At 46.5% G+C, this 27,174-nt stretch overlaps 2 protein-coding genes across 2 annotated transcripts in view; one reads left to right on the top strand and one right to left on the bottom strand.

The window, feature by feature from the left end:
* The first annotated feature begins 679 nt into the window (after positions 1-679).
* On the top strand, positions 680-24,111 carry CDCA7 (cell division cycle associated 7). The gene is made up of 10 exons (XM_069733167.1): positions 680-780; positions 17,167-17,292; positions 17,728-17,826; positions 18,914-19,189; positions 19,833-19,907; positions 20,034-20,228; positions 20,556-20,696; positions 21,607-21,756; positions 21,846-21,982; positions 22,079-24,111. The coding sequence occupies exons 1-10, from the start codon at positions 760-762 to the stop codon at positions 22,107-22,109; spliced, it is 1,251 nt and encodes a 416-aa protein (XP_069589268.1). The 5' UTR covers positions 680-759; the 3' UTR covers positions 22,110-24,111.
* A 519-nt stretch (positions 24,112-24,630) lies between these two features.
* LOC138646080 (dynein axonemal heavy chain 11-like) overlaps positions 24,631-27,174 on the bottom strand; it is a 377,510-nt gene continuing 374,966 nt past the window's right edge. Inside the window, exons 71-72 of the mRNA XM_069735549.1 lie at positions 26,898-27,038; positions 24,631-24,900 (exon numbers count right to left, since the gene is read on the bottom strand). Coding sequence (XP_069591650.1) covers positions 24,653-24,900; positions 26,898-27,038 — 389 coding nt within the window. The 3' untranslated portion in view covers positions 24,631-24,652. The remainder of the gene's footprint in view (positions 24,901-26,897; positions 27,039-27,174) is intronic.

Consider the following 27,174-nt stretch of genomic DNA (forward strand, 5'->3'; position numbering starts at 1 on the left):
ACTTTGTTTGGGTCCGCTGCACCCTGCTTGTGCATTTGTATTGAGGCCTATTTTTGGTGTTTTTTCTTGAATGTGTCCTTTTTTGGTGTTTTTCCATGTCCTTACATTGCAGAAAAAAACGCAAGGACCGCGCAGGTGACCTCAGGTGCAGATTTGGTCAGGATTTTACCTGCATAAAATCCTGACCGTGGAAACATACCCTGAAAGGTGTCAACGCTGCAGCTCATTAGCAGTGACTGATTGTCTGCAGCGGTCATGTGGTATAGCAATGTTACAAGCACCACTGACAGGACGCTGGTAGACGCCAGCCTTTAGGATGCTGCAGATACTAAACCTCATGTGATAACTGCTACTTCACAAATGTAATTATTTTTATCCATGAAGCTCTTGCTAGCTGTTGTATGACATAGGCATGTGTGCCAGTGTCTGTGCACACCGCCGCCGGCAGTCACTCATGGATCGACTCACCCCCTTCCTCTATCTACCTGTATATTTGGCGCCAGCGCCGACTGGTTCCTCAGAGATCCTGCAGCGAAGGGCAGGGCGCCCCGTGCGACAGAGCGCACGGCCACGCCCCTTCCCAGTACGGCGCCGCACAACCACGCCCCTTCTCGCAGGGTCTTGTTTTGCCCAAACCACGCCTCCCTCTCTGACGCGCCTCCTCACCCTAAACTTTTTCGCGGGGAAAATTTCGCGGGAAATCAGAGTCTAGTGCGAGTCCCAGCTGTGTGCGCATCAGCTCCGCTCATCACCGGCAAAATGGATCCCTTTAAGCTACAAGTGAGTAAAATTCTAGTATGTGCCGTCCACCTCTGGAGCCGCACACGTGTGAATGATGCTGCGGACCGCATGTCCTCGCTGCGGTGGTAATTGCTTGCGTTCACCTTGTGTGTCTGCGGTAACGCTTCTGCCGCTATATTATTACCTAAGCGAACGGAGTTCGGATTGGAGGTGACCGACGTGAGCTGCTCGGAACCGCACCGTGTGAGCGGCGCACTGCTGCTGGTGCGGGGACACGTGCTGCTGCCGCCCGGCGGGGAAGGGGTGCGTCACGTGACAGCGGGGAAAGCGCGCGAAATCCGAGCGTCGGTCCGGCTCACCTGAGGGGCAGGCACCTGCTGGCAGACCCCCACTACTATGCTGGTGTGGAGACCCCAGAAATGTGCTGCGGCTGTTTTACATGAGTAATGGTATGGTCACACGTGGCGTTTTTATGCAAAGGTTTTCTGCTGCGTTTCACAGCACCAGCAAAGTCTATGAGACTTCATTATTGGTAGTCGGAAATCTCCTGCACACAGTTTGGTTGTTTTCGTCCTCAGTGTTTTGTGCCTTTTACTTGGAGCAGGTCACTCTCAGCGTTTTTCGCCCATTGGAAGTAAAAAGCAAACAAACCCCGCAGGTACCAGGTTTTGCTGTGGGGTGTTTTTTTTTGTGCCAAAACCTAATGAAGTCAGCTTGCACAAGAGGCGAATGTAGCATGACAGAAATGCAAGCAACGCAAATAATGCTTCATATTCTGCATCCTCTCTACATGCCTAGAGAGCAAGCTCTGCTTCAGAAGAGAAAAAAAACGCCACATGTGTGAACATAGCCTAATAAGAACAATTGTCTGCCCTCCCCCTGGGGTGTGCTGCCTGTATATGGGGGTGTACCGCTCCCCCTGGTGTAATCCTGGGGTGTGCTGCCTGTATATGGGGGTGTACCGCTCCCCCTGGTGTAATCCTGGGGTGTGCTGCCTGTATATGGGGGTGTACCGCTCTCCCCTGGTGTAATCCTGGGGTGTGCTGCCTGTATATGGGGGTGTACCGCTCCCCCTGGTGTAATCCTGGGGTGTGCTGCCTGTATATGGGGGTGTACCGCTCCCCCTGGTGTAATCCTGGGGTGTACCGCTCCCCCTGGTGTAATCCTGGGGTGTGCTGCCTGTATATGGGGGTGTACCGCTCTCCCCTGGTGTAACCTGGGGTGTGCTGCCTGTATATGGGGGTGTACCGCTCTCCCCTGGTGTAATCCTGGGGTGTGCTGCCTGTATATGGGGGTGTACCGCTCCCCCTGGTGTAATCCTGGGGTGTGCTGCCTGTATATGGGGGTGTACCGCTCCCCCTGGTGTAATCCTGGGGTGTGCTGCCTGTATATGGGGGTGTACCGCTCTCCCCTGGTGTAACCTGGGGTGTGCTGCCTGTATATGGGGGTGTACCGCTCTCCCCTGGTGTAATCCTGGGGTGTGCTGCCTGTATATGGGGGTGTACCGCTCTCCCCTGGTGTAATCCTGGGGTGTGCTGCCTGTATATGGGGGTGTACCGCTCCCCCTGGTGTAACCTGGGGTGTGCTGCCTGTATATGGGGGTGTACCGCTCTCCCCTGGTGTAACCTGGGGTGTGCTGCCTGTATATGGGGGTGTACCGCTCTCCCCTGGTGTAACCTGGGGTGTGCTGCCTGTATATGGGGGTGTACCGCTCTCCCCTGGTGTAACCTGGGGTGTGCTGCCTGTATATGGGGGTGTACCGCTCTCCCCTGGTGTAACCTGGGGTGTGCTGCCTGTATATGGGGGTGTACCGCTCTCCCCTGGTGTAACCTGGGGTGTGCTGCCTGTATATGGGGGTGTGCCGCTCCCCCTGGTGTAATCCTGTGGTGTGCTGCCTGTATATGGGGGTGTGCTGCCTGTATATGGGGGTGTACCGCTCCCCCTGGTGTAATCCTGTGGTGTGCTGCCTGTATATGGGGGTGTACCGCTCCCCCTGGTGTAATCCTGGGGTGTGCTGCCTGTATATGGGGGTGTACCGCTCTCCCCTGGTGTAATCCTGGGGTGTGCTGCCTGTATATGGGGGTGTACCGCTCTCCCCTGGTGTAATCCTGGGGTGTGCTGCCTGTATATGGGGGTGTACCGCTCCCCCTGGTGTAACCTGGGGTGTGCTGCCTGTATATGGGGGTGTACCGCTCTCCCCTGGTGTAACCTGGGGTGTGCTGCCTGTATATGGGGGTGTACCGCTCTCCCCTGGTGTAACCTGGGGTGTGCTGCCTGTATATGGGGGTGTACCGCTCTCCCCTGGTGTAACCTGGGGTGTGCTGCCTGTATATGGGGGTGTACCGCTCTCCCCTGGTGTAACCTGGGGTGTGCTGCCTGTATATGGGGGTGTACCGCTCTCCCCTGGTGTAACCTGGGGTGTGCTGCCTGTATATGGGGGTGTGCCGCTCCCCCTGGTGTAATCCTGTGGTGTGCTGCCTGTATATGGGGGTGTGCTGCCTGTATATGGGGGTGTACCGCTCCCCCTGGTGTAATCCTGGGGTGTGCTGCCTGTATATGGGGGTGTACCGCTCTCCCCTGGTGTAACCTGGGGTGTGCTGCCTGTATATGGGGGTGTGCCGCTCCCCCTGGTGTAATCCTGTGGTGTGCTGCCTGTATATGGGGGTGTGCTGCCTGTATATGGGGGTGTACCGCTCCCCCTGGTGTAATCCTGTGGTGTGCTGCCTGTATATGGGGGTGTGCTGCTTGTATATGGGGGTGTACCGCTCCCCCTGGTGTAATCCTGTGGTGTGCTGCCTGTATATGGGGGTGTGCTGCCTGTATATGGGGGTGTACCGCTCCCCCTGGTGTAATCCTGGGGTGTGCTGCCTGTATATGGGGGTGTACCGCTCTCCCCTGCCAGCTCTTCCTCTTTAACCCGTTAACCCTTGGGCCATTTTCCGTTTTTACATTCTCGTCTTTTGCTGCCTTGCTTCCCAGAGCCATAATTTTTAATTCTTATTTTTTTTTTTCAGTCAATATGGCCATGTGAGGGCTTGTTTTCGCCCATTGGAAGTAAAAAGCAAACAAACCCCGCAGGTACCAGGTTTTGCTGTGGGGTGTTTTTTTTGTGCCAAAACCTAATGAAGTCAGCTTGCACAAGAGGTGAATGTAGCATGACAGAAATGCAAGCAAAGCAAATAATGCTTCATATTCTGCATCCTCTCTACATGCCTAGAGAGCAAGCTCTGCTTCAGAAGAGAAAAAAAACGCCACATGTGTGTACATAGCCTAATAAGAACAATTGTCTGCCCTCCCCCTGGTGTAATCCTGGGGTGTGCTGCCTGTATATGGGGGTGTACCGCTCCCCCTGGTGTAATCCTGGGGTGTGCTGCCTGTATATGGGGGTGTACCGCTCCCCCTGGTGTAATCCTGGGGTGTGCTGCCTGTATATGGGGGTGTACCGCTCTCCCCTGGTGTAACCTGGGGTGTGCTGCCTGTATATGGGGGTGTGCCGCTCCCCCTGGTGTAATCCTGGGGTGTGCTGCCTGTATATGGGGGTGTACCGCTCTCCCCTGGTGTAATCCTGGGGTGTGCTGCCTGTATATGGGGGTGTACCGCTCCCCCTGGTGTAATCCTGGGGTGTGCTGCCTGTATATGGGGGTGTACCGCTCCCCCTGGTGTAATCCTGGGGTGTGCTGCCTGTATATGGGGGTGTACCGCTCTCCCCTGGTGTAAGCCTGGGGTGTGCTGCCTGTATATGGGGGTGTGCCGCTCCCCCTGGTGTAATCCTGGGGTGTGCTGCCTGTATATGGGGGTGTACCGCTCCCCCTGGTGTAATCCTGGGGTGTGCTGCCTGTATATGGGGGTGTACCGCTCCCCCTGGTGTAATCCTGGGGTGTGCTGCCTGTATATGGGGGTGTACCGCTCTCCCCTGGTGTAACCTGGGGTGTGCTGCCTGTATATGGGGGTGTGCCGCTCCCCCTGGTGTAACCTGGGGTGTGCTGCCTGTATATGGGGGTGTACCGCTCCCCCTGGTGTAATCCTGGGGTGTGCTGCCTGTATATGGGGGTGTGCCGCTCTCCCCTGGTGTAACCTGGGGTGTGCTGCCTGTATATGGGGGTGTGCCGCTCCCCCTGGTGTAATCCTGTGGTGTGCTGCCTGTATATGGGGGTGTGCTGCCTGTATATGGGGGTGTACCGCTCCCCCTGGTGTAATCCTGTGGTGTGCTGCCTGTATATGGGGGTGTGCTGCCTGTATATGGGGGTGTACCGCTCCCCCTGGTGTAATCCTGGGGTGTGCTGCCTGTATATGGGGGTGTACCGCTCCCCCTGGTGTAATCCTGGGGTGTGCTGCCTGTATATGGGGGTGTACCTCTCTCCCCTGGTGTAACCTGGGGTGTGCTGCCTGTATATGGGGGTGTGCCGCTCCCCCTGGTGTAATCCTGTGGTGTGCTGCCTGTATATGGGGGTGTGCTGCCTGTATATGGGGGTGTACCGCTCCCCCTGGTGTAATCCTGGGGTGTGCTGCCGATACTGTATATGGGGGTGTACCGCTCCCCCTGGTGTAATCCTGGGGTGTGCTGCCGATACTGTATATGGGGGGGTGTGCCGCTCCCCCTGGTGTAATCCTGGGGTGTGCTGCCGATACTGTATATGGGGGGGTGTGCCGCTCCCCCTGGTGTAATCCTGTGGTGTGCTGCCTGTATATGGGGGTGTGCTGCCTGTATATGGGGGTGTACCGCTCCCCCTGGTGTAATCCTGGGGTGTGCTGCCTGTATATGGGGGTGTGCCGCTCCCCCTGGTGTAATCCTGTGGTGTGCTGCCTGTATATGGGGGTGTGCTGCCTGTATATGGGGGTGTACCGCTCCCCCTGGTGTAATCCTGGGGTGTGCTGCCTGTATATGGGGGTGTACCGCTCTCCCCTGGTGTAACCTGGGGTGTGCTGCCTGTATATGGGGGTGTGCCGCTCCCCCTGGTGTAATCCTGTGGTGTGCTGCCTGTATATGGGGGTGTGCTGCCTGTATATGGGGGTGTACCGCTCCCCCTGGTGTAATCCTGTGGTGTGCTGCCTGTATATGGGGGTGTGCTGCTTGTATATGGGGGTGTACCGCTCCCCCTGGTGTAATCCTGTGGTGTGCTGCCTGTATATGGGGGTGTGCTGCCTGTATATGGGGGTGTACCGCTCCCCCTGGTGTAATCCTGGGGTGTGCTGCCTGTATATGGGGGTGTACCGCTCTCCCCTGCCAGCTCTTCCTCTTTAACCCGTTAACCCTTGGGCCATTTTCCGTTTTTACATTCTCGTCTTTTGCTGCCTTGCTTCCCAGAGCCATAATTTTTAATTCTTATTTTTTTTTTTCAGTCAATATGGCCATGTGAGGGCTTGTTTTCGCCCATTGGAAGTAAAAAGCAAACAAACCCCGCAGGTACCAGGTTTTGCTGTGGGGTGTTTTTTTTGTGCCAAAACCTAATGAAGTCAGCTTGCACAAGAGGTGAATGTAGCATGACAGAAATGCAAGCAAAGCAAATAATGCTTCATATTCTGCATCCTCTCTACATGCCTAGAGAGCAAGCTCTGCTTCAGAAGAGAAAAAAAACGCCACATGTGTGTACATAGCCTAATAAGAACAATTGTCTGCCCTCCCCCTGGTGTAATCCTGGGGTGTGCTGCCTGTATATGGGGGTGTACCGCTCCCCCTGGTGTAATCCTGGGGTGTGCTGCCTGTATATGGGGGTGTACCGCTCCCCCTGGTGTAATCCTGGGGTGTGCTGCCTGTATATGGGGGTGTACCGCTCTCCCCTGGTGTAACCTGGGGTGTGCTGCCTGTATATGGGGGTGTGCCGCTCCCCCTGGTGTAATCCTGGGGTGTGCTGCCTGTATATGGGGGTGTACCGCTCTCCCCTGGTGTAATCCTGGGGTGTGCTGCCTGTATATGGGGGTGTACCGCTCCCCCTGGTGTAATCCTGGGGTGTGCTGCCTGTATATGGGGGTGTACCGCTCCCCCTGGTGTAATCCTGGGGTGTGCTGCCTGTATATGGGGGTGTACCGCTCTCCCCTGGTGTAAGCCTGGGGTGTGCTGCCTGTATATGGGGGTGTGCCGCTCCCCCTGGTGTAATCCTGGGGTGTGCTGCCTGTATATGGGGGTGTACCGCTCCCCCTGGTGTAATCCTGGGGTGTGCTGCCTGTATATGGGGGTGTACCGCTCCCCCTGGTGTAATCCTGGGGTGTGCTGCCTGTATATGGGGGTGTACCGCTCTCCCCTGGTGTAACCTGGGGTGTGCTGCCTGTATATGGGGGTGTGCCGCTCCCCCTGGTGTAACCTGGGGTGTGCTGCCTGTATATGGGGGTGTACCGCTCCCCCTGGTGTAATCCTGGGGTGTGCTGCCTGTATATGGGGGTGTGCCGCTCTCCCCTGGTGTAACCTGGGGTGTGCTGCCTGTATATGGGGGTGTGCCGCTCCCCCTGGTGTAATCCTGTGGTGTGCTGCCTGTATATGGGGGTGTGCTGCCTGTATATGGGGGTGTACCGCTCCCCCTGGTGTAATCCTGTGGTGTGCTGCCTGTATATGGGGGTGTGCTGCCTGTATATGGGGGTGTACCGCTCCCCCTGGTGTAATCCTGGGGTGTGCTGCCTGTATATGGGGGTGTACCGCTCCCCCTGGTGTAATCCTGGGGTGTGCTGCCTGTATATGGGGGTGTACCTCTCTCCCCTGGTGTAACCTGGGGTGTGCTGCCTGTATATGGGGGTGTGCCGCTCCCCCTGGTGTAATCCTGTGGTGTGCTGCCTGTATATGGGGGTGTGCTGCCTGTATATGGGGGTGTACCGCTCCCCCTGGTGTAATCCTGGGGTGTGCTGCCGATACTGTATATGGGGGTGTACCGCTCCCCCTGGTGTAATCCTGGGGTGTGCTGCCGATACTGTATATGGGGGGGTGTGCCGCTCCCCCTGGTGTAATCCTGGGGTGTGCTGCCGATACTGTATATGGGGGGGTGTGCCGCTCCCCCTGGTGTAATCCTGTGGTGTGCTGCCTGTATATGGGGGTGTGCTGCCTGTATATGGGGGTGTACCGCTCCCCCTGGTGTAATCCTGGGGTGTGCTGCCTGTATATGGGGGTGTGCCGCTCCCCCTGGTGTAATCCTGTGGTGTGCTGCCTGTATATGGGGGTGTGCTGCCTGTATATGGGGGTGTACCGCTCCCCCTGGTGTAATCCTGGGGTGTGCTGCCTGTATATGGGGGTGTACCGCTCCCCCTGGTGTAATCCTGGGGTGTGCTGCCTGTATATGGGGGTGTACCGCTCCCCCTGGTGTAATCCTGGGGTGTGCTGCCGATACTGTATATGGGGGGGTGTGCTGCCTGTATATGGGGGTGTACCGCTCCCCCTGGTGTAATCCTGGGGTGTGGTGCTCATACTGTATATGGGGGTGCTGCCGATACTGTATATGGGGGTCCGTCACTCTGTACCTGGAATCGCTCTTGTAAACTAGCGCTTGACTATTGTTATTGGACTCCAAAAAAAAAAAAGCCGCTGATGTTCAAAAACATTGAAAAGGCGTTCAGGGAATGAAAGAAAGGCAAAATTCCTGAAGAATCTTTTCTGGAAAATTTGGCTTCCAGAGACACGTCGTGTGCAGACCCTCAGGCCCCCTGTGCACACGTTGCAGATTTTTTTTTTTTTTTCTTCCTGAGATCTGTCACAAAACCTGTTTCCTGAGGCCAGCAAAGTGAATGACAATCCTGAAGTCTAGTGCAGGGGTCCCCAACTCCAGTCCTCAAGGCCCACCAACATGTCATGTTTCCAGGATTTCCTTAGTCTTGCCCAGGTAATAATTGCATCACCTGTGCAATGCAAAGGAAATCCTGAAAACATGACCTGTTGGTGGGCCTTGAGGACTGGAGTTGGGGACCCCTGATTTAAAGGGAACCAGTCGGGTCCCCCGTGCCACCAGAAGGTACATGTAAACCCCTGCCTAAGGCCAGGATGACACATGCGGGAAACACGTCCGTGTCTCGCATGTGAAATCCAAGCTCTGGCGCCGGCACTCCAGAGCGGAGCGTGCTGCTCCATGTATTGCTATGCGGCCACACGCTCCGCTCCACAGTGCCAGAGCTTGGATTTCACATGCGAGATACGGACGTGTTTCTCGCATGTGTGATCCCGGCCTTAGGCTATATTCACTTTGCGGATTTCACTGCGGATCCGCAGCGGATTTGACCGCTGCGGATCTGCAGCAGTTTCCCATGAGTTTACAGTACAATGTAAACCTATTGGAAACAAAAAACGCAGTGCACATGCTGCGGAAAAAAACGCGCGGAAACGCTGCGGATTACATTCCGCAGCATGTCACTTCTTTTCTGCGGATTTTCACCTGCTCCAATAGAAAACTGCAGATGAAAATCCGCAGTAAAAACCGCGATAAATCCGCAGTAAAAACCGCGACGGGTTTTCACTGCGGATTTGGGAATTCTGCTGCGGAAAAATCCGCAGTGGAATCTGCAAAGTGTGAACATAGCCTTACAGTCCCTGTTTTACATTTCACACAAACATATCTTTAGAAAAAGTATTTCCAAAGTCCATTTATGATTTGTAAATTAGGGCTTTGACTCTTCGAGCAGGTGTTGGTGTCCCCAGATTAGTCGGCCCACTTAGCATGCTATCATAACCCTGTGGGCATGATAATATAAGTTTACAAGCACTGGCATCATTGCAAGCGCTATACTTCACGCATGCGGCTTCTTCCCCTCTCATTACTGATCCTTCTCTGCATTGGCAGTGAGTTGTACAGTCCATGTTTCTAGACAAGGCAGTGCATCTTCACTGTCCCATGTTAGACAAGCTTTACACATAAGTTTTCCTGCAGTGATTAAGCCTCTTTTTGTTAGTACTTGTCTGATACTTTTATGTATCGCACCAGCATCGCGCCAGCAAATCCCATGTACTTGTGTGTTTGATCATGCCCGCTAGAGCCGAGAGGCACACTTTTTATGACGCGCTCCACTTTATCTTTATACACATCAGGTTTTTTTTTCTCTAGTAACCACCACGACAGCACACCTGGAGGATGTTACCCCTTTCCTAATAGGGACAGGAAATGACAAGAGGTTAAATAACCCCTCCCTCATCCTCCCCCTCAGTGTTTTTTCCTGTCCCTACTAGGGATGAAGAGGTCATCCCAGGTGTGCTGTGCCGGCAGCGGTCACCAGGGGGAAAGCGATTCTATGCCGGGCAGCTGGGGAGCAGACTTACCTCTCTTCCCCGAGCGCTGCTCCCGTCTCTCCGGACTCGGGACTTCCGCCACCAGTCCGCACCGTCAAGGCAAGGTCTGGGCGGCATTCTTCGGCTGGAGGCCTCTCTGAGCTCTCCAGCCCCTCTCCTCCTCCAGCGCTGTGCGCGCAATGAGGGCTTCCGGTCTGAAGCCGGCGGCAGGAAGTGACGTCAGACGCCGGCCGGCTTCGGTACTCAGGAAGCTCCTTTGCGTTCCACGCTGGAACGCATGTCAGTTAGCGTGGATTTCGGCGGTTTCTCCCCCCACATCCGGACATTGGAGGAGGAGGTCCTCTCACAGGAGGACAGGTGCTGTGTCCGGTCGCCTATTTAAGAGCCCCGGACAAGAAGACGTCTCAGGTAAGACCACGGTGTGGTGAAAATCATGGAGACGTCTGCCTCTCGCTCTGCTATTGCAGATCCCAGCACCATCCCGGCCCCAGTAAGTAATCTGGCCCTGGGTGTCCACTCCCTGATGCGGGTTGCAATCTTATGATTCCTTCTCCCCCTTTTTTTCAGGGGGACAAGGAACCCGCATCAGGAAGCAGATCCAAAGCGGCACGAAAATGTGCTGTCTGTGCAAAGAAACTGTCCTCTTCATATAAGAAGACATTATGCAAAGAATGCACAGAAAAAGTGGTCAGAGAAGAGCAGCCATCTCTAATGGAAGAGATTAAAGGCTTGATCCAGCACGAGATCAGAAGCTCTCTGGCCACACTCTCCCAGCCCACACCCTCCCCCAGTACTCCTCCGGAAGCTAAGAGAAGGAAGCTTAATCCAGAGGATGAGAGGCATGAGGAATCTCAGGAGGAGATGTCGGACGAACATCCAGAGGAAGGTGAAATATCCTTAAACTCAGAGGCTTCTCAGCAGGAGAGATACTACTTCTCCTCCAGTGACATAGAAGAACTCCTTACAGCAGTGAGGAAGACTATGGAGATTGAAGAAGAGAAAACAGCTCAATCAGTACAAGATGAGATGTTCGGGGGTCTTCGTTCTAAGAAAAAACAAGTATTTCCCATCCACAGAAACATCCGTGATTTAGTTCTAGAAGAATGGGAGACTCCGGAAAAGAGGTTGACCACCCCGGCAGAAATTAAGGAACGTTTTCCGGTAGATGACGAAACTGCTTCATGCTGGTCGGAGATTCCTAAAGTAGATATCCAGATCGCTAGGGTAGCTAAGAAAACCACGCTACCATTTGAAGATGCCTCCCAGTTAAAGGACCCTCTGGAGCGTAAAATGGCTGCTAAGAAAGTCTTGGGAGACATCTGCATCTTTACTTAATATCAATTCGGTGTCTACCTGTGTAGCCAGATCAATGCACCGCTGGCTGGGTCAATTAGAGGAACACCTGTCCTCAGGCTCCCAGGGAGGAGATCCTGGCCTCTCTACCTATCTTCCAGAAAGCGACAGGATTTCTAGCGGATGCCTCAGCTGAGTCCGTGAGGGTGGCAGCAAGGTCATCAGGATTATCAAATTCTGTAAGACGGGCACTCTGGCTGAAATCATGGTCTGGAGACATGACCTCAAAGATGAGGCTCTGTTCGATTCCCTTTAAGGGGAATTATATGTTTGGGCCGGCCCTGGATGATCTACTGGAGAAAGCTTCAGATAAAAAGAAGACATTGCCAGAACCTAGAAACCCTAGGAAAAGACCCTTTCGCTCTCAACAAGAGCATACTCCTCAATACAGAGGCAAGGGTAAAACAGGGCGCTGGAGTTACCCAAAAGGAGGGAGAGACAGAAATCTCTTTCTTTCCCAGCCTCAAAACCAGAGAAAACAATGACGCCACCAGGGTAGGGGGTCGTATTTCAAACTTCCTCCCATACTGGCAAGCAATCTGCTCAGACCAATGGACGTTAACATCAGTCAGAGATGGAATAAAAATAGAGTTCATATCATATCCTCAAAAGATGTCAAGAACAACATCTTTAGCTACACCAAAGCTACAGTCCATATTGATAGCGGGAGTACAAGATCTTCTACTCAACAAAGTAATCTCCTCAGTCCCGGAAGACGAGAAGAACAAAGGACATTATTCAAATTTGTTTCTAATAAAGAAACCAAACGGATCCCATCGAATAATAATCAACCTAAAACCTCTGAATCAACATGTCGCCTACAGAAGGTTCAAGATGGAATCGGTAAGGTCCACAGTACCCCTCATAGGACAAAATTTCGTCATGGCGACGATAGATCTACAGGACGCGTATTACCACGTCCCAATCCATCCAGCTTATCGAAAATTCCTAAGATTTGCAGTCGCCAGGGGAAAAGACGTAGACCATTTCCAATTCGATGTCCTGCCATTCGGGCTATCCTCCGCCCCGAGGATATTCACGAAGATCATGTCCGAAGTAATGGCCTACATCAGAGGTCAACGAATATGCATAATTCCATACCTCGACGACCTACTGATAGTGGCCCCCTCAGTTCCCACTCTTCAGGAACACCTTCAGAAGGTAGTCCAGATCCTATCGTCCCTAGGCTGGATAGTGAACCACAAGAAATCGGAGATGGTTCCATCAACAACAAAGGTCTTTCTAGGGGTCCTACTAGATTCTCGCAGCCAGACATCTTTTTTACCAGATCAAAAACGGACCTTGCTTACAGCAAAGATCAGAACATTGAAGGACAAGAAGATAACTTCTCTAAGATGGGCCATGTCGGTTCTCGGGACCATGACGTCGTGCATCCAGATGGTGTCATGGGCACAAGCCCACACCAGAGTACTCCAGACTTATATTCTGTCAAATTGGGACGGATCCCCAGATTCTCTGGACAGAAAGATCAGGATACCACCGCACGTAAAGTCATCCTTGACGTGGTGGCTACAAAAGGAAAACCTACTGAAGGGAATTTCCTGGTCGCAGGATCCAGCAATCTCTATAACAGTAGATGCCAGCGAAAAAGGTTGGGGAGCTACGGTAGCCCAACACATATTTCAAGGGAGCTGGCCAAGCGAGATAAGTCAACGATCCTCAAACTTCAGAGAATTAAAGGCTGTAGAGGAAATCCTCAAAGCAGCGGTAACGCTTGTACAGAATTCCCATATCAAGATCTACTCGGACAACATGACAACAGTTGCCCATCTTCGTCATCAGGGAAGTACAAGACACGAGGATCTAAAGGCCATATCAGCCAGAATATTTTCCTGGGCCGAAGAACATGTTCTCTCTCTTTCTGCCCTGCACATAAGAGGGGAAATAAATGTACAGGCCGACTTCCTGAGCAGAGAAAAGATCCATCCCGGAGAATGGGGTCTAGACCCAGAGACTTTTCAGTTTTTGGTCAGGAAGTGGGGTCAGCCGGAAGTGGACCTGTTTGCGAACGCCCAGAACACAAAAGTGGATCAATTTTTTTCTCTAGATCCAACCGATCCGGGGCTAGGAGTAGACGCATTGGCCCAACCATGGACATTCTCTCTGGCCTACGCGTTTCCTCCATTACCAATTCTACCAAAGGTCCTACAGAAGATAAGGACAGAAAGAGTCAGTGTAATCTTAGTAGCTCCATTCTGGCCCAAAAGAAGTTGGTTTGGGTCCCTCATCAGCCTAAAAGTAGATGGACCAATAGCACTACCTCCGATCAAGAACCTCCTCTATCAGGGGCCAATACTTCATCCAGACCCCGAAAGATTACACCTGAATGCCTGGCTTCTGAATTCTCAATTCTGAGAACCAGAGGGCTATCAAAGAAGGTCATTAGTACGCTACAGAAAAGCCGGAAGACCGTTACCAATTCCATTTATCAGAAAATATGGAAGACCTATATATCATGGAGTGCTCCTGAACGGCCCAACCCAGATAGGCCGAACTTAGCCCGAATCCTTGATTTTCTACAGGATGGATTAGAAAAAGGTCTCAAACCCAGCACCCTCAAGGTACAGGTGTCGGCACTAAGCTCGTATTTCGACCAACCTCTATCCGAACACAGATGGATAAGAAGGTTTATAACGGCAGCATCCCGCATATCTCCAAGATCCATTAATATAGTCCCGTCTTGGGACCTCAATATAGTTCTGAAGGGACTTACACTTCCACCTTTTGAACCCTTGTCATCAATACCAATGGATAGACTCGCCTGGAAAACCACCTTCCTGATAGCTATAACGACAGCCAGGAGAGTAGGTGAACTACAGGCCCTGTCGATCAATGAACCTTACATGAGGATTCTACAAGATAGGCTTATTCTGCGATTGGATCCATCATTTCTTCCAAAAGTCGTCTCTGACTTTCATAAGTCACAGGAGATAATTCTCCCTTCCTTTTATCAAGAACCAAAAAATGAAGAGGAACAACAGTTCCATACTTTAGACGTTCGAAGAACGGTACTTTATTACCTTCAGATCTCAGATAAAATTAGGAAGGATCAAAATTTACTTATCCATCTTCATGGGCAGAATAAGGGAAAGAAGACTTCCAAATCTACAATTGCCAATTGGATCAAGAGAGCAATCTTGGAGGCCTATCAGATCCAAGGCCTTCCACCGCCAGAGAAATTCACAGCTCACTCTACCAGAGCAACAGCTGTCTCCTGGGCCGAGAAAGCCAGTGCTTCCATTGAGCAAATATGCAGAGCGGCCACGTGGTCCTCGGTCCATACATTTTCTAAACATTACAGGCTAGACCTGATGTCAAAGGAGGACTTAGCCTTTGGAGAAAAAGTCCTTGGGGCTATAGTCCCTCCCTAATAGATTACTCTTGGGTACTGCTCCAGGTGTGCTGTCGTGGTGGTTACTAGAGAAAATAGAATTATTCTTACCGTTAATTCGGTTTCTAGTAACTCACCACGACAGCAGGAGTAATCCCTCCCTATGCTTGTTATACGTTCTGAAAAGAATAAATATAATTTGAAGCATTCATTCTCCTGTGGTCCTTTATAATAACACTGAGGGGGAGGATGAGGGAGGGGTTATTTAACCTCTTGTCATTTCCTGTCCCTATTAGGAAAGGGGTAACATCCTCCAGGTGTGCTGTCGTGGTGAGTTACTAGAAACCGAATTAACGGTAAGAATAATTCTATTTTTTTTTTAGGGAGAGACTAGTCGCCCTTCTCCATATAAACCAACATCAGTTTTATGCATAAAATATATATCATGTTGACACCTGATGTAAATTGCTGCTAAAAGTTTGTGCAGAAAACAGTATTTGCTTCCAAATTTCTAAGCGGCTGCCGACAATGCGAGTCAACTAGATTAGAAAATATAATAAAAATATCATATATGGTGTTTGTATGAAAAGAAAGCTAGATTCGGGGAAGTGCAGATGTGTGGGTATTCTGCCCCTGAATACGGTTATTGCTGCAGTAAGTTGTGTTAACACCTGCTTCCGGTATGTGAGATTACTGTTATCGAGGGCGCGCCAGCTACTGTACTTTCCCCTGTATTATATCGGTGTTTATTTTAAGAATGGGAAGCTTAAAAGATGTTCCAAGTGTAAAAATAGAACAAAACCGTGAACTGAAAACTCACTGCCGATTTTTAATTCTGGGGGGAAAAAAAGTAATCAGTTTCCTGGATCCAATCTTCATCCATTTTTGGTTAGTGCATCCTGGTTGTGTGTGGTTTGTTTTTTTTTTTTTTTTTTTTTTACATTCAGTGTGGCATCTATTTTTCTTGTATAAAAAATAAACACCATAGATCAAATTATCTCCCACCAAATAACAGGCAGCACTTGCATGATGCACAGAGGACATCTTGTGTGCCTACTAACTTTGTTTTGACACACAAACGTTACTAAGTCTGTTTTCTCCGGCCGCCGGAAAAACAATTCGGATGCTGCTAAAAATGGATGAAAAGTGAGGCCATCCGACGGTAATACAAGACTATGAGGAAGAAAAAACGGATCCGGCGGCAACTTTTGCTGGAGCCGTTTTTTTTTTTTTCAAAATTCGCCGGATTGTGCCTGACAACAAAAAAATGATGTGTGAAAGCAGCTACAGAGAACAGCGCTTGGTCAAACGAGCACTCCTGTGTATGGGACAGTCTGCTGAGATGGCTGTCAGCCGAAGCACTGTTCAGCTGCCAGACCTCTGTGTATAGCCACCTTGAGGGTATGTGCACACGTTCCGGGTTTTTCGCGGCAAAAAACGCATACATTCTGCATTCTGCAATTTTTGTGCACATGCTGCGTATTTTTCCGCGATAAAAACACATTGCGGAAAAATACGCAGCATGTTCATTAATTTTGCGGATTTTTTGCAGATTTCCTGCTATTTAATGCATTGGGAAGCTCCGGATTTTATGCAGAAAATCTCCATTTTTTTTTTTTTTTCAGGAAAGTTCTGCATAAAATCCTGATGTGTGCACATACCCTAAGGGTATGTTTCATCTTGTAGTGAGTCAGAGTGTGGTCACACAGTTTTGTTTTGTTTTTTTGTGCTTTTACCTCGGAATATGATTACATAAGACTTACCATTGTCAAAGGCCTTGTATACATGTTTTGTTGCACCACCGTCCCGATGTGGGGTGCTAAAAGTCTGGTGGTTAGAGGAAAGCATCATTGGATAGGTTAAATCCTTGTTCAGACCTGTTTAATTTAAACTTCATATTATGAGCTAAGGCAGTGTTCCCCCAACTCCGGTCCTCAAGAGCCACCAACAGGTCATGTTTTCAGGATTTCCTTAGTATTGAACAGGTGATAATTGCATCACCTGGACTATACTAAGGAAATCCTGAAAACATGACCTGTTGGTGGCTCTTGAGGACCGGAGTTGGGGAACACTGAGCTAAGCGATTGAGATTGTAGCTTGGATTTCTGCTGCAGGTTCCAGAGCAAACTTTTGAGAGAATAGGAGCTAATCTGCAGTTCTCAGCTTTTGCCGCTACACATATAGCCCCTGCCAGAGCGACAAGCAGCTGATTTGTGGGAGTCCGACAACTGGGAATCCCACCAATTTGATATCGATGATGATCTAATTAATATTAGTTGCCTGGACTACCCCTTTAATCATGTCGCAAGGACTGGACATTGATCTAAAGGGTTACTGCCCCCCAATAAGTGGCACTGGGGAGGCAGCTTTTATTTTTCTTGTGGAGGAGAGAACATTTGCCTTACAGATGGAGGCATACTGTATAAGAGTCTGGTTTGTGTTGACCATAGCATTGGACATGCTTCGCATTTTTTATTTGATTTTCTAAACTGTGGTTTAAAGTATGTCCCTACTTTCTCCTTTGCAGAAAACTGAACTTTCAAAATCGAAGAATTTCCACAAATTTCGTAATGTGAAATTAATTTCCATGGAGACTTCATCATCTTCCGATGACAGTTGTGACAGTTTTGGCTCCGATAATTTTGCAAACACAGTAAGTGTGGTAGAAGCATGCTCGGGAACTGTGCTCTCCATGCTGGAAATGCAAGTAATGTGTTGTGCTTGATTAGAACCTGCATGCTTCTGCTAACATTTCTATAGAGCGCTTATGAATATACACCATCTCCTGTAATTTCATTTTACTTTTTGCTATCGGGTCTAGGTAGTAATTGTTGGGAGTAGATTATCTACTTATTCTCCCCTTTGAAATGTCACCTGACCTAAGATGCTTGATGATTGCCATAACAGCTCTGAAATGGTTATTAAACCTCGGCCATTTTCTTAGTAACAAAAGCTATTCTTTCATAGTGCACTTGTAAATGTGATTTTTTTTTTTTTTTTTTTTTTTTCACTCTGAGCATTTTATGGAAAATTACTCAGCTTAAAGTGTATATATACATTTTTTTTTTTTTTACTTTTACTCTATCAGAAAAACATGTTTAGAAAAGGCACAAGCCAAGAACTGGCCAAAATATTCTCTCAGGATTCGGATTCAGAATCGTTTTGTGGATTTACAGAAAGTGACATGGTGAGTAGTGTATTAAAAAAAAATATATATATAATATATATATCTATCCAATGTTTTTCAGCTGTAGCTTGAAGTGCATTTTTATAATTTTCAAAATGTTGTGGTGGAAATTATGATTAATTTGTCATCCGCGCTGTTCTTCGCTCCATCGACTTTTCAAAAAGTTTGGCTAAACGGAAAAAATTCACAGAAGTCTGTTGAAAACTGTTTTTTTTTTTTTTTTTTGTAAAAAAAAAAAATTGCCAACTCTTCCTCTTTAACCCGTTAACCCTTGGGCTATTTTCCGTTTTTACATTCTCGTCTTTTGCTGCCTTGCTTCCCAGAGCCATAATTTTTAATTCTTATTTTTTTTTTCAGTCAATATGGCCATGTGAGGGCTTGTTTTCTGCGGGCCGAGTTGTACTTTTGAGCAACACCACTAGTTTTAACATAACATGCACTGGAAAATGGGAAAAGAAATTCCATGTGCGAAAATTTATTTATTTTTTTTTCCCATGCTTCACTAGTTTCCATGGGAGCTGCAGTACTTTGATCGCCTCTGCCACACACAGGCGATGATCAGATCACCTGTGTGTAGCAGAAAAGCTCAATTGCTATGATTGCCAACCACGGATCGACATTCATGGCAATGACAACCACAGAGGTCTGCTGCAGACCTTCGGTTGTCATGCCAACCCATCGGTGACCCGCGATCATGTGACGGGGTCAACGATGGGCACAGCCAGTGAAACGCTTCCTGTAAGCTTGAGTTAAATGCCGCTGTCGGAGATTAGCAGCGGCATTTGACTGGTTAACAGCCGCGGGTAGATTGCAATTCCACCCGCGGCTATTGCGGGCACATGTCAGCTATATAGAACATGTAAAGCCTACCACCACAGGCCGCCCAAGAGCACGAGCATATCATTAACTGAAAAAAACACTTAAAAGTGAACTTGTCAGCAGGATTGTGCTCCGAAACCTACAGACAGTGTCAGGTTGGCGCCGTTATACTGATTAAAATGATACCATGGTGGATGCAATCTTGTGTTGTTTAATCTTTTTTTTTTTTTTTTTTTTTTTTTTTTTTATGTATCTTTTTTTCATAAAGAAAATTGAATCTGATTCAGAAGAAGAGAAGCCTACAATTCTTAGAAGGTCCACAAGAGGTCAAGCCAAAAAGAATATAGAAACCAAAAAGAATTTACCCCTGAAAGTAGCTCTGAAGTTTCCAGCAAAGAGGAGTCAAAGAATAAGTCCACCAAAGAAGGAAGAACAGGCAGAAGCAAAGAAAAAACAAAAGGAGGAGTCAGATGAGTCTGATAATGAGGGAGGTGCTGATTTTTTAAAGAAACGTGCCATGAACATCAAACAAAACAAAGAAATGGTATGTGAAGTGTTAGACTATTCCATGTATGACAAATAACCTTCTGTCCTGACCTGCACTTTCATCTGGATGGATATGTTGGCATTCCAATAGGTCTGCCAAAGGTCAGAGAATTGGTCCCAATTATCTGGTGGTGGCCTCCTTTTTTTTCCTTGTTGGGTCTGTCAAAGGTCTTTTATTTTTGAGGTATGTGAGGTCCTTCTGCACTTCTATGTAGCTGTATTCTTATGTCAGTGTCATAAGTACACACTTCCACTGAAATAGCCGAAAGCACCCACCTGGACCTTACTTTAGTTAACTGATTAGGTGCCAAATATTTAACTTTTTATCTCTCTACAATGCAGAGGCGAATTAAAAAAACAAACTTTTTATTCCACACTTCAGCCACTATTACATGGTGTGTCCGGTTCAATATGAAAAATTTGGTGATAGGTCCTCTAAGTGTACATCTACCTGTACTTGCAATGGAGTTAAATCTGACTTAACTCCTAGATCTGATTTTAATTCCTGTGAATGTGAATTATAACAATACTATGGTCAGTCTAGTTCACCGCAGTTTTACTTTTTTGTTTTTTTTGTAGTGTGTAAAATGTGTTTTTTTTACATTATATATTTTTTTGAACCATTGCATCATATATTTCAGCTTGCAAAGTTGATGGCAGAACTTAAAAGCATGCCCGACTTCCTATCAAGCCCTTGTCCATTCTCTCCCTCCTTGGTAAGTGGCAAATATTTTTAATCTTCCTCATTTGTTACAACTATAATGAGTATTAAAACCAATGTGTCTAGACTTGATGGTTGAAATTCATTTGATATGTTTAGTTATGTACTTCTTTTACTTCAGAAATTAAAACGTACTCCTAGAACACCGCGTACTCCTGGACAGATGAGAAGGAATCCAGAAAGAGGCTCTCGGCCTCATACCAGATCCAGATCTCTTGTTGACGGTCCTCCCAGCCCCACCCCAGATGATGATGACGAGGAGGAAGATGACCGCTACTATTTGATTAGAAAAAGAAAGATGTACGAGGAGTCTGATGTAAGTTCACACAATTCTTCCTCATTTAGATTGTTGATGACAAATGCTTATTGACACTATAAAATGCAGTTGTATTGCAACTATCTACGTCTGTAATGGTACAATCATATGTAGTCACTTAATTTATCATGCAGGTCTATTATGTACGTAACAGCTACTTCTTGTGCAGCTTTCATCTCCTTTTCAGCTGCTACTTTTGCAGTTTTTGTTTCTAAACTTCCTGAATTGTAACCCTCACCTATTGCAATATGTTATTTATTTGGTCCAGAAACAGAATTTTGATTTTCATTTGATAATAATCCATCTTGATTTTAAATTCCTTCACAGGAAGACCATTATGTTCCCAGATTCCGTCGACAGGGTTCCTTGACCATGCCCCATGTAGTCCGACCAGTTGAAGACATAACACAAGAGGAACTGGATGGCATCTGCGTCAACGGACGAGAAAAAGTCTACAATAGAGTTACAGTGAGTATCACAGGTGCACCCAAGATAGTGATTGTTTTATGATTACATCATTTTGACACTTCTATCTTACTGAATTCATGATTTATTTTCTTTTTTTGTCCTTGTCATTTTTGTGAAAAATGGACTATTCTTATATATCTCTGCATGTTTATGTAGAAGTGCAAAGACCCAATCTTGAGTCATAATGACAACTTACATGGTTGGTGTTTTACACGAATATGTAATTTTTTTTTTATTAAAAGGCACATTTTCCTTATCCTCTTCCATGCAGTTTTAGATGACCTATTGGCATAATTACTTAAAGGGGTATTCTCAGTGTATTAAATTGCTTTAGTTAGACAGCATGAAAGTAAGCAAGTTTGGAATTGACCTGCTTTTTCTACCTGCTGTCATTCTCTTGCAACATCAACTTTTATCTTGCATAGTGTACAGCTGTTTTCCATGGAGCTCAGTCACTAGTGCCTGCCCAGATCCTGGCATAGTGTGCAGCTACTTTCCAGTATAAGGGGTTAACTCTTCATACTCCAGTAAGCTCTTTCCAATCCATTGGCTTTTTTTTTTGTAAACACGGTTTACCTTCATTCCAGCTCTTGACAAGCTGCTGTTATAAATATTGCAAAATCGCCAGCCCACAGCCAGGACTTCTCCAAGAGTAGGTTTACTAATCCCAACTCTTGCCAGCCAGAGCCTGTGCTTGTTCAAATTCTGTCATCACTGTATTTACATATAGAGAGAAGTGTAGACTCAGAACAAACCACTGATTGCTTAATGGGTTACATCAGAACATGTGCTGAGCTTTATGGTTCTCCAAGGAGGAGAGCCCAACTACCAGAGTCCAGGAAGTGAGGTGCATAGATCTGAGCTGCTAAAGAGTCACCTTTAATTTTGCATGTCACTTGTTTTTACTTAGGGTTCAACCTGTCATCAGTGTCGTCAGAAGACAATAGACACAAAAACCAACTGCAGAAATCCAGATTGTATGGGTGTGAGAGGCCAGTTCTGTGGCCCCTGCCTAAGAAATCGATATGGGGAGGAAGTGAAGACTGCACTATTAGATCCCGTAAGTCAGTGTTTTTTTTTTTTGTTTGTTTGTTTTTTTGTGTGTGGATTTACTTTAACTTTTTTTTATACTTGACATTTTCTTTTCAGGAATGGAGATGCCCACCATGTAGAGGGATCTGTAACTGCAGTTTCTGTAGACAGCGTAAAGGCCGGTGTGCCACGGGTGTTTTGGTTTACCTGGCCAAGTACCATGGATATGATAATGCACATGCCTATCTGAGCAGGTATTGTTTATTTCTAGAATTAAAATTTCCCAACATTTGTGCCAGTGCTGTTTTTAGGCACAAATTTTTAACAAATATTCTGTTTGCTTTTTGCAGCTTGAAGCGTGAATTGGAGATGGAAGACTGAGAGTATCTTATAATGCATCACTGCTGTAGACAACAAAAAAAGCTGATTGTTAGCCTGAAAGAAATATTGCATGTTGTCTACATACTGCTTGCAAGCAAATTGTTTTATAGTAGTTACAGTGTAAATCTGAATGTGAATTAGTAGGGCTGTGCACATATTCCATTTTTTTTAAATGTTTCATTTTTTTTTTTATAGGAGGCTGAAAAGTTATATGGTCATGTAGCGCAAAAGTGTTAGAAAACAACTTTTTTTATATATATATACTGTTCAAGCCAGTGTAATGTAAAAATGAAAAATCCACTACCAAAACTGTATAACGAAAAGCTGGTTTTATCGCCCATTAATCTACCAAACCACAGCGTATATTTCTGCTCATAAATAAGGCCCACTGTGTTGTAAAAAGTGTTTTATAACTGTACATAGACTAAATGAAGGTTTGCTTTCATACATAAGCAAACAATATATTTTTTATTTTTTTTGCCCTAAAAAAGCTTCATACCTTAGATGAGAAGTCACTGTATTACTATTTCATGTATGTGAGTTTTACATTTCCTGTAAATGGAGACCTAGAATAAGATGTATCTCCACTGGACGGGTCACCTGCTGGATAACAGGTTAAAGGAATTGATCCACAAACTAATGAAACACTGGTGTCGTAGTAATAAACTGCGATGTTCTGGTGCACTTTAATAATTCGGAATCTAAAATGTGTCCTGTTGGGAGTTAAAGGGGTTGTCCAGTCTTGTGACTCTTTAGGGTATGTGCATACGTTCAGGAAAAAAGCATCATGTTCATTATTTTTGTGGATTTCCCATTATATTGGAATGTCCAGAAAAAATCCACATAAAATCTGCGGAAAAATACGCATGCAGAATTCCTGCAGAAAACCTCAGGTTTATCTCAGGAAAATTCTACATGCATTCCGGACGTGTGCACATACCCTTACAGTGCACTCGCTGCACGCTGTCAGGATTCTCTGGTATTGCTGCTAAGACTGGACAGCCACGTGACTGCAAGAATGTGATTAGCATTCCTCTGGCCACCTTCCTACTAGACCTGCTCAATACAAGTGAACTGAGCGAGGCTGCACATGTCTAATTGGCACTTGGCGGGCATGTATGCAAGTGACTGCCTGCTCCTGGCACCGGAGAATCCTGTCTGCTTGTGGCGCGTGTTGTAAGGAGTCACATTGTGACGGCATACTTTTTAGGAAAGGACCGGACCATCCTTTTAATTCAAGGTTTTATTTTAACAAGTTTCTGTAGGAACATGACTATTATCACCTACCTGCTGAGTAAATATTTTTTTTTTCTTCCTTGCTTTTACTTGTGCCCTGCTTTTTAGGAAATGCACCCTGTATTTTAATGTCTAATCTCCTGATGTCTTAGTAAATACTCTCATTTCCCTCTGAAATAAGGGTTGGGGCACCACAATATGTATATGAACGTCCTCTTAGGCCTCCTGGTAATGTATGAAGTAATCGACAACATTTTGTTTTTAGTGTTCATGCTCCTCATGTAAACATATACTGTCAGCAGATTATGTGTTTGGGACCGCAAAGAAAATGGTAATGCCAGTTCTCAATTAATGAATTAATGCCGGTCTGAGAACGGACCATTATGACCAGACCAACTGCGACTTTCTGGACCTGAACAGCCTCCTAGGTTTGTAGAATATATAAGGCTGCTAAAGTCAGGTCAAGAGCCCGGAAGTCATCAGAAATTGGACCGTGCATGTCGGATGTGTGAAACTGAGCATATTCGTATACATCCAAGAGGAACAAACTCCACACAGACTGAGAAATACTTTCAGGTGTCGGGAGTGCAGACAGATAATTACATCCCGCCCCTCCCATGGAAAAATTAAAGTGCTGTATACTTGAAATAGGCCATGTAATGCAAATTAGTGTTTTAGCTAAATTCATACTTTTTTGGTTTGTCACTGTATTATGGTTCTTGGTTTTCTACCAGTTCATGTTTAAATAAAATAGTTTTTCTATATAGATGTGTGTGGCCGTTCGTGTGTAACACATTGTGCACATCAGTCCACACAAAAATGGGACACAATGGAATAACGAGTGTTGAGCGAGGAGTTCTCCCTCCGCGGGTAGCAGCTACATGCACACTGTTCTGTAAGGGTTTTGTTCGTAATCTATTTTCAGAATACATAATTAAAATTGAGACAGCTGGCTACGATTCTGATGCAGGATGATATATAAAAGGCATATTATATTCACGTTGTTTAGATTTAATCACAGTTCCTGCAGCGACTGAATCGTAGCTGTGGTTGTCTGTCTATGATTAAAAAAAAAAAAAAAAATTTAAACAGCTGCATAGAGAGCGTATTATATGTGGAGACTAGCAATTGTACAGCTCGCCGCTGTACTTTCTCCATTAAAAATTAACATTGTCCAAGCTGTGGTCAAAAATTGCACACCACAATCATGTCAAACACATACAGTATTTTTTATATATATTTTTTTTTTTTGGTTTGCAATTGAAGCAGAAAATACCATGTTCTCACTCTGCCACTCTTTATTTTTATCACACACTTAACAATAAAGCCACACCAGCAAGAATCCATTTTGAAGGTCTATCCTTGGTCTTCAAGTGAAATGCCCAAATGTAGGTCGACCCTCTTAACTTTGTTTTGTAAACGGGACACTCGTACATGTTCCTTGTGTCTTGCTTGTCATTGGGAATGGCTTTCACAAATATAACGGGCATCATGGGATTGGGAGCCTTTAAACGCGCTTCAACGATATGTCCTCCTTGAACGTCCCACTGTGCCCCTGCATAAAACACAATAGATTTAACAAAATATTTCCTGCAATAAGTGATGGTATAATGCACAGCTTTCCATGAAAGCGATCGCCGCTCTGCAGTATCTTGGATATGTAGCAGAAATATGTCTATTTGATCAGTGGAAAAAAAAATATGTAACCTGGTTTTACTATGTCAACTTGGTCCAATATCTGATTTAGACACCCATTTAATAAGGACCGACTTGACAGCCTTGGAGCGATATGAGACTGTTGAGCGTAGAATATCTTCTCTGGAGTGCTCTGGTCACACCATATCGAGGCACTGTCCCAAACTAGCAGAGCTCATCAATACGAGATCAGTGAGGGTTTGGGACCCTTACTGATAAACTATTGCAAGCTCTGGTGGGGGAAGGGTGTGAGGTGCAAAGTATGGCTCCATTCAGTGTGTAGCTGGTGCCGCGGAACAGCTTGTATTCAAAAACCCCCTTTAAAGCACTACAGTATTTTTATTTATTTTTTTTCATATTAGCACTGGAGTGGTCCTATTAATCTAAGTTCCCATCTTATACTTCTCCAGATGCTGTTTTCAGCTCTTCCCGGTGCTGCTCTTGTCCCAATCCGCCATCTTGTGACTGCAGCTCCTAACTGACCAGAAGTCAGAGGTAACGGCGACAGGCTTTCAGTGTAAGTCTATAAGAAACTTGTTCTGGCTCTCATAGACTTACATTGAGGTAAACTCCGGCTCACTCTGCAAACATTGGAGCTATCTGGCAGTTCACCAGCCATAGAAGATGACCGGGGTGGTGCTGATAACAGATGAAGATGGAGGCTCGTAAGTAGAAGACTAGGAGCGACAAAATTAGATTGGTGATGCCATTCCAGCAGGGTTTTTTTTTTTTTTTTTTTTTTTGAGTATAATCTCAACATGACCTAGGACTCTGATCCCAAAGTTATGCATTTAATTTAAATAGCCCAGATATGTAAAAAAATGAATGAATCCATATCCCGAGGTTCCTTCTATGGTGTTATTGCTTTCTGTGTCCCATGTGGCATCATATTGCACTCTCCATTATTGTCTAAAATGCACATGTAGGTAAATATTAAGGCGCTGATTCTGGCGTGAAAGCTTTGAGAAATAGCTAAATTTAGGTGCAACTCAGAACTTCACTTAAATTTTGTGACTTCTGGCGTCTCCAGCTCTGCAGAAATGGGCAAAGCTGGGGTCGGAGGGTGGTATGGGGTTCATGACGCCATAAATATTACTTCAGTGGTGGATGTAATCGGATTTGTGGCGAGAAACACAGGCTCATGCCACACATCCATCGCTTCTGATCCGTAAAATCAGGAGTGTCTGACTCTAGCATTGAAAAATATTTAGAATTGAGTCCTCAGTGGTTGATACCATCGTTTCAGTTTGCCATTAAAAGGTAACAAATTGCAAGCTTTCGAGACTACGCAAGTCTCTTCATCAGACAAAGACTAATACAACATCTGAAGAATCACATATTTATACACAGCTCAGAACTGTCATTTAGGGACACAACTGTTAATCACTTATCACTCCCATGACAGTTCTGAGCTGTGTTGTTTATAAATATGTGATTCTTAAGATGTTGTATTAGTCTATGCCTGATGAAGAGGCTTGTATAGTCTCGAAAGCTTGCAATTTGTTACCATCTTTTCAGTTAGCCATTAAAAGGTATCAACCACTGAGGACTCAATTCTAAATATTTTTCTGTCTACTGGCTAACACGGTACCAAGATACATATCTTGCCTGTGACTCTAGCATGTCACCTTATCAACACTTGAAATGAACAATGCTGCTCTTGAAGAATCTGGCCCTAAATATTTATGCAAACACTCTATCCCTCAATAATGTGTTCCTGACTCTGCAATTCTTGCTTTTAGCTGCATATCCTTTGGACGAAGAGGCAAAACTTGGACTGGTATTTTAAAGCTTTTCCTATATGCCTGCAGACATATGACGTGTTACAGTACCTAATACTAGTGTATGCACGCCTACCTTCCAGGTGCAGCCCATATATGTATGCACCTTCCCTGGCTGGCTGAGAAAATTCTTCCTTGTATTTCTTCATTACATCGACTGTAAGATGCATCTTATCCAGGGGCCATTCATTTTTCCGCGCTAAACTTTGCATGACAGCTGCAAGAATAGTTTTAGTTGAATAATATAATTCTCAAATTGGTTCTTTTTTTTTTTTTTTTTTTTTTTTTTATAATCGTGCAGCATCTGTAACCACAGAGCTAAACACCAGTTTGCAAGATGTGATATTCTCATA

This window comes from Ranitomeya imitator, chromosome 7, assembly GCF_032444005.1.
Source record: "Ranitomeya imitator isolate aRanImi1 chromosome 7, aRanImi1.pri, whole genome shotgun sequence".
Classification (NCBI taxonomy): domain Eukaryota; kingdom Metazoa; phylum Chordata; class Amphibia; order Anura; family Dendrobatidae; genus Ranitomeya; species Ranitomeya imitator.

Excerpts from the sequence above, each read along its gene's own strand:
- CDCA7 (XM_069733167.1), top strand. The coding sequence starts at position 760 with ATGGATCCCTTTAAGCTACAA. Across the intron at positions 17,293-17,727 it reads CCGATAATTTTGCAAACACA|AAAAACATGTTTAGAAAAGG; the intron begins GTAAGTGTGGTA and ends TTACTCTATCAG. Across the intron at positions 21,757-21,845 it reads AGACTGCACTATTAGATCCC|GAATGGAGATGCCCACCATG; the intron begins GTAAGTCAGTGT and ends TTTTCTTTTCAG.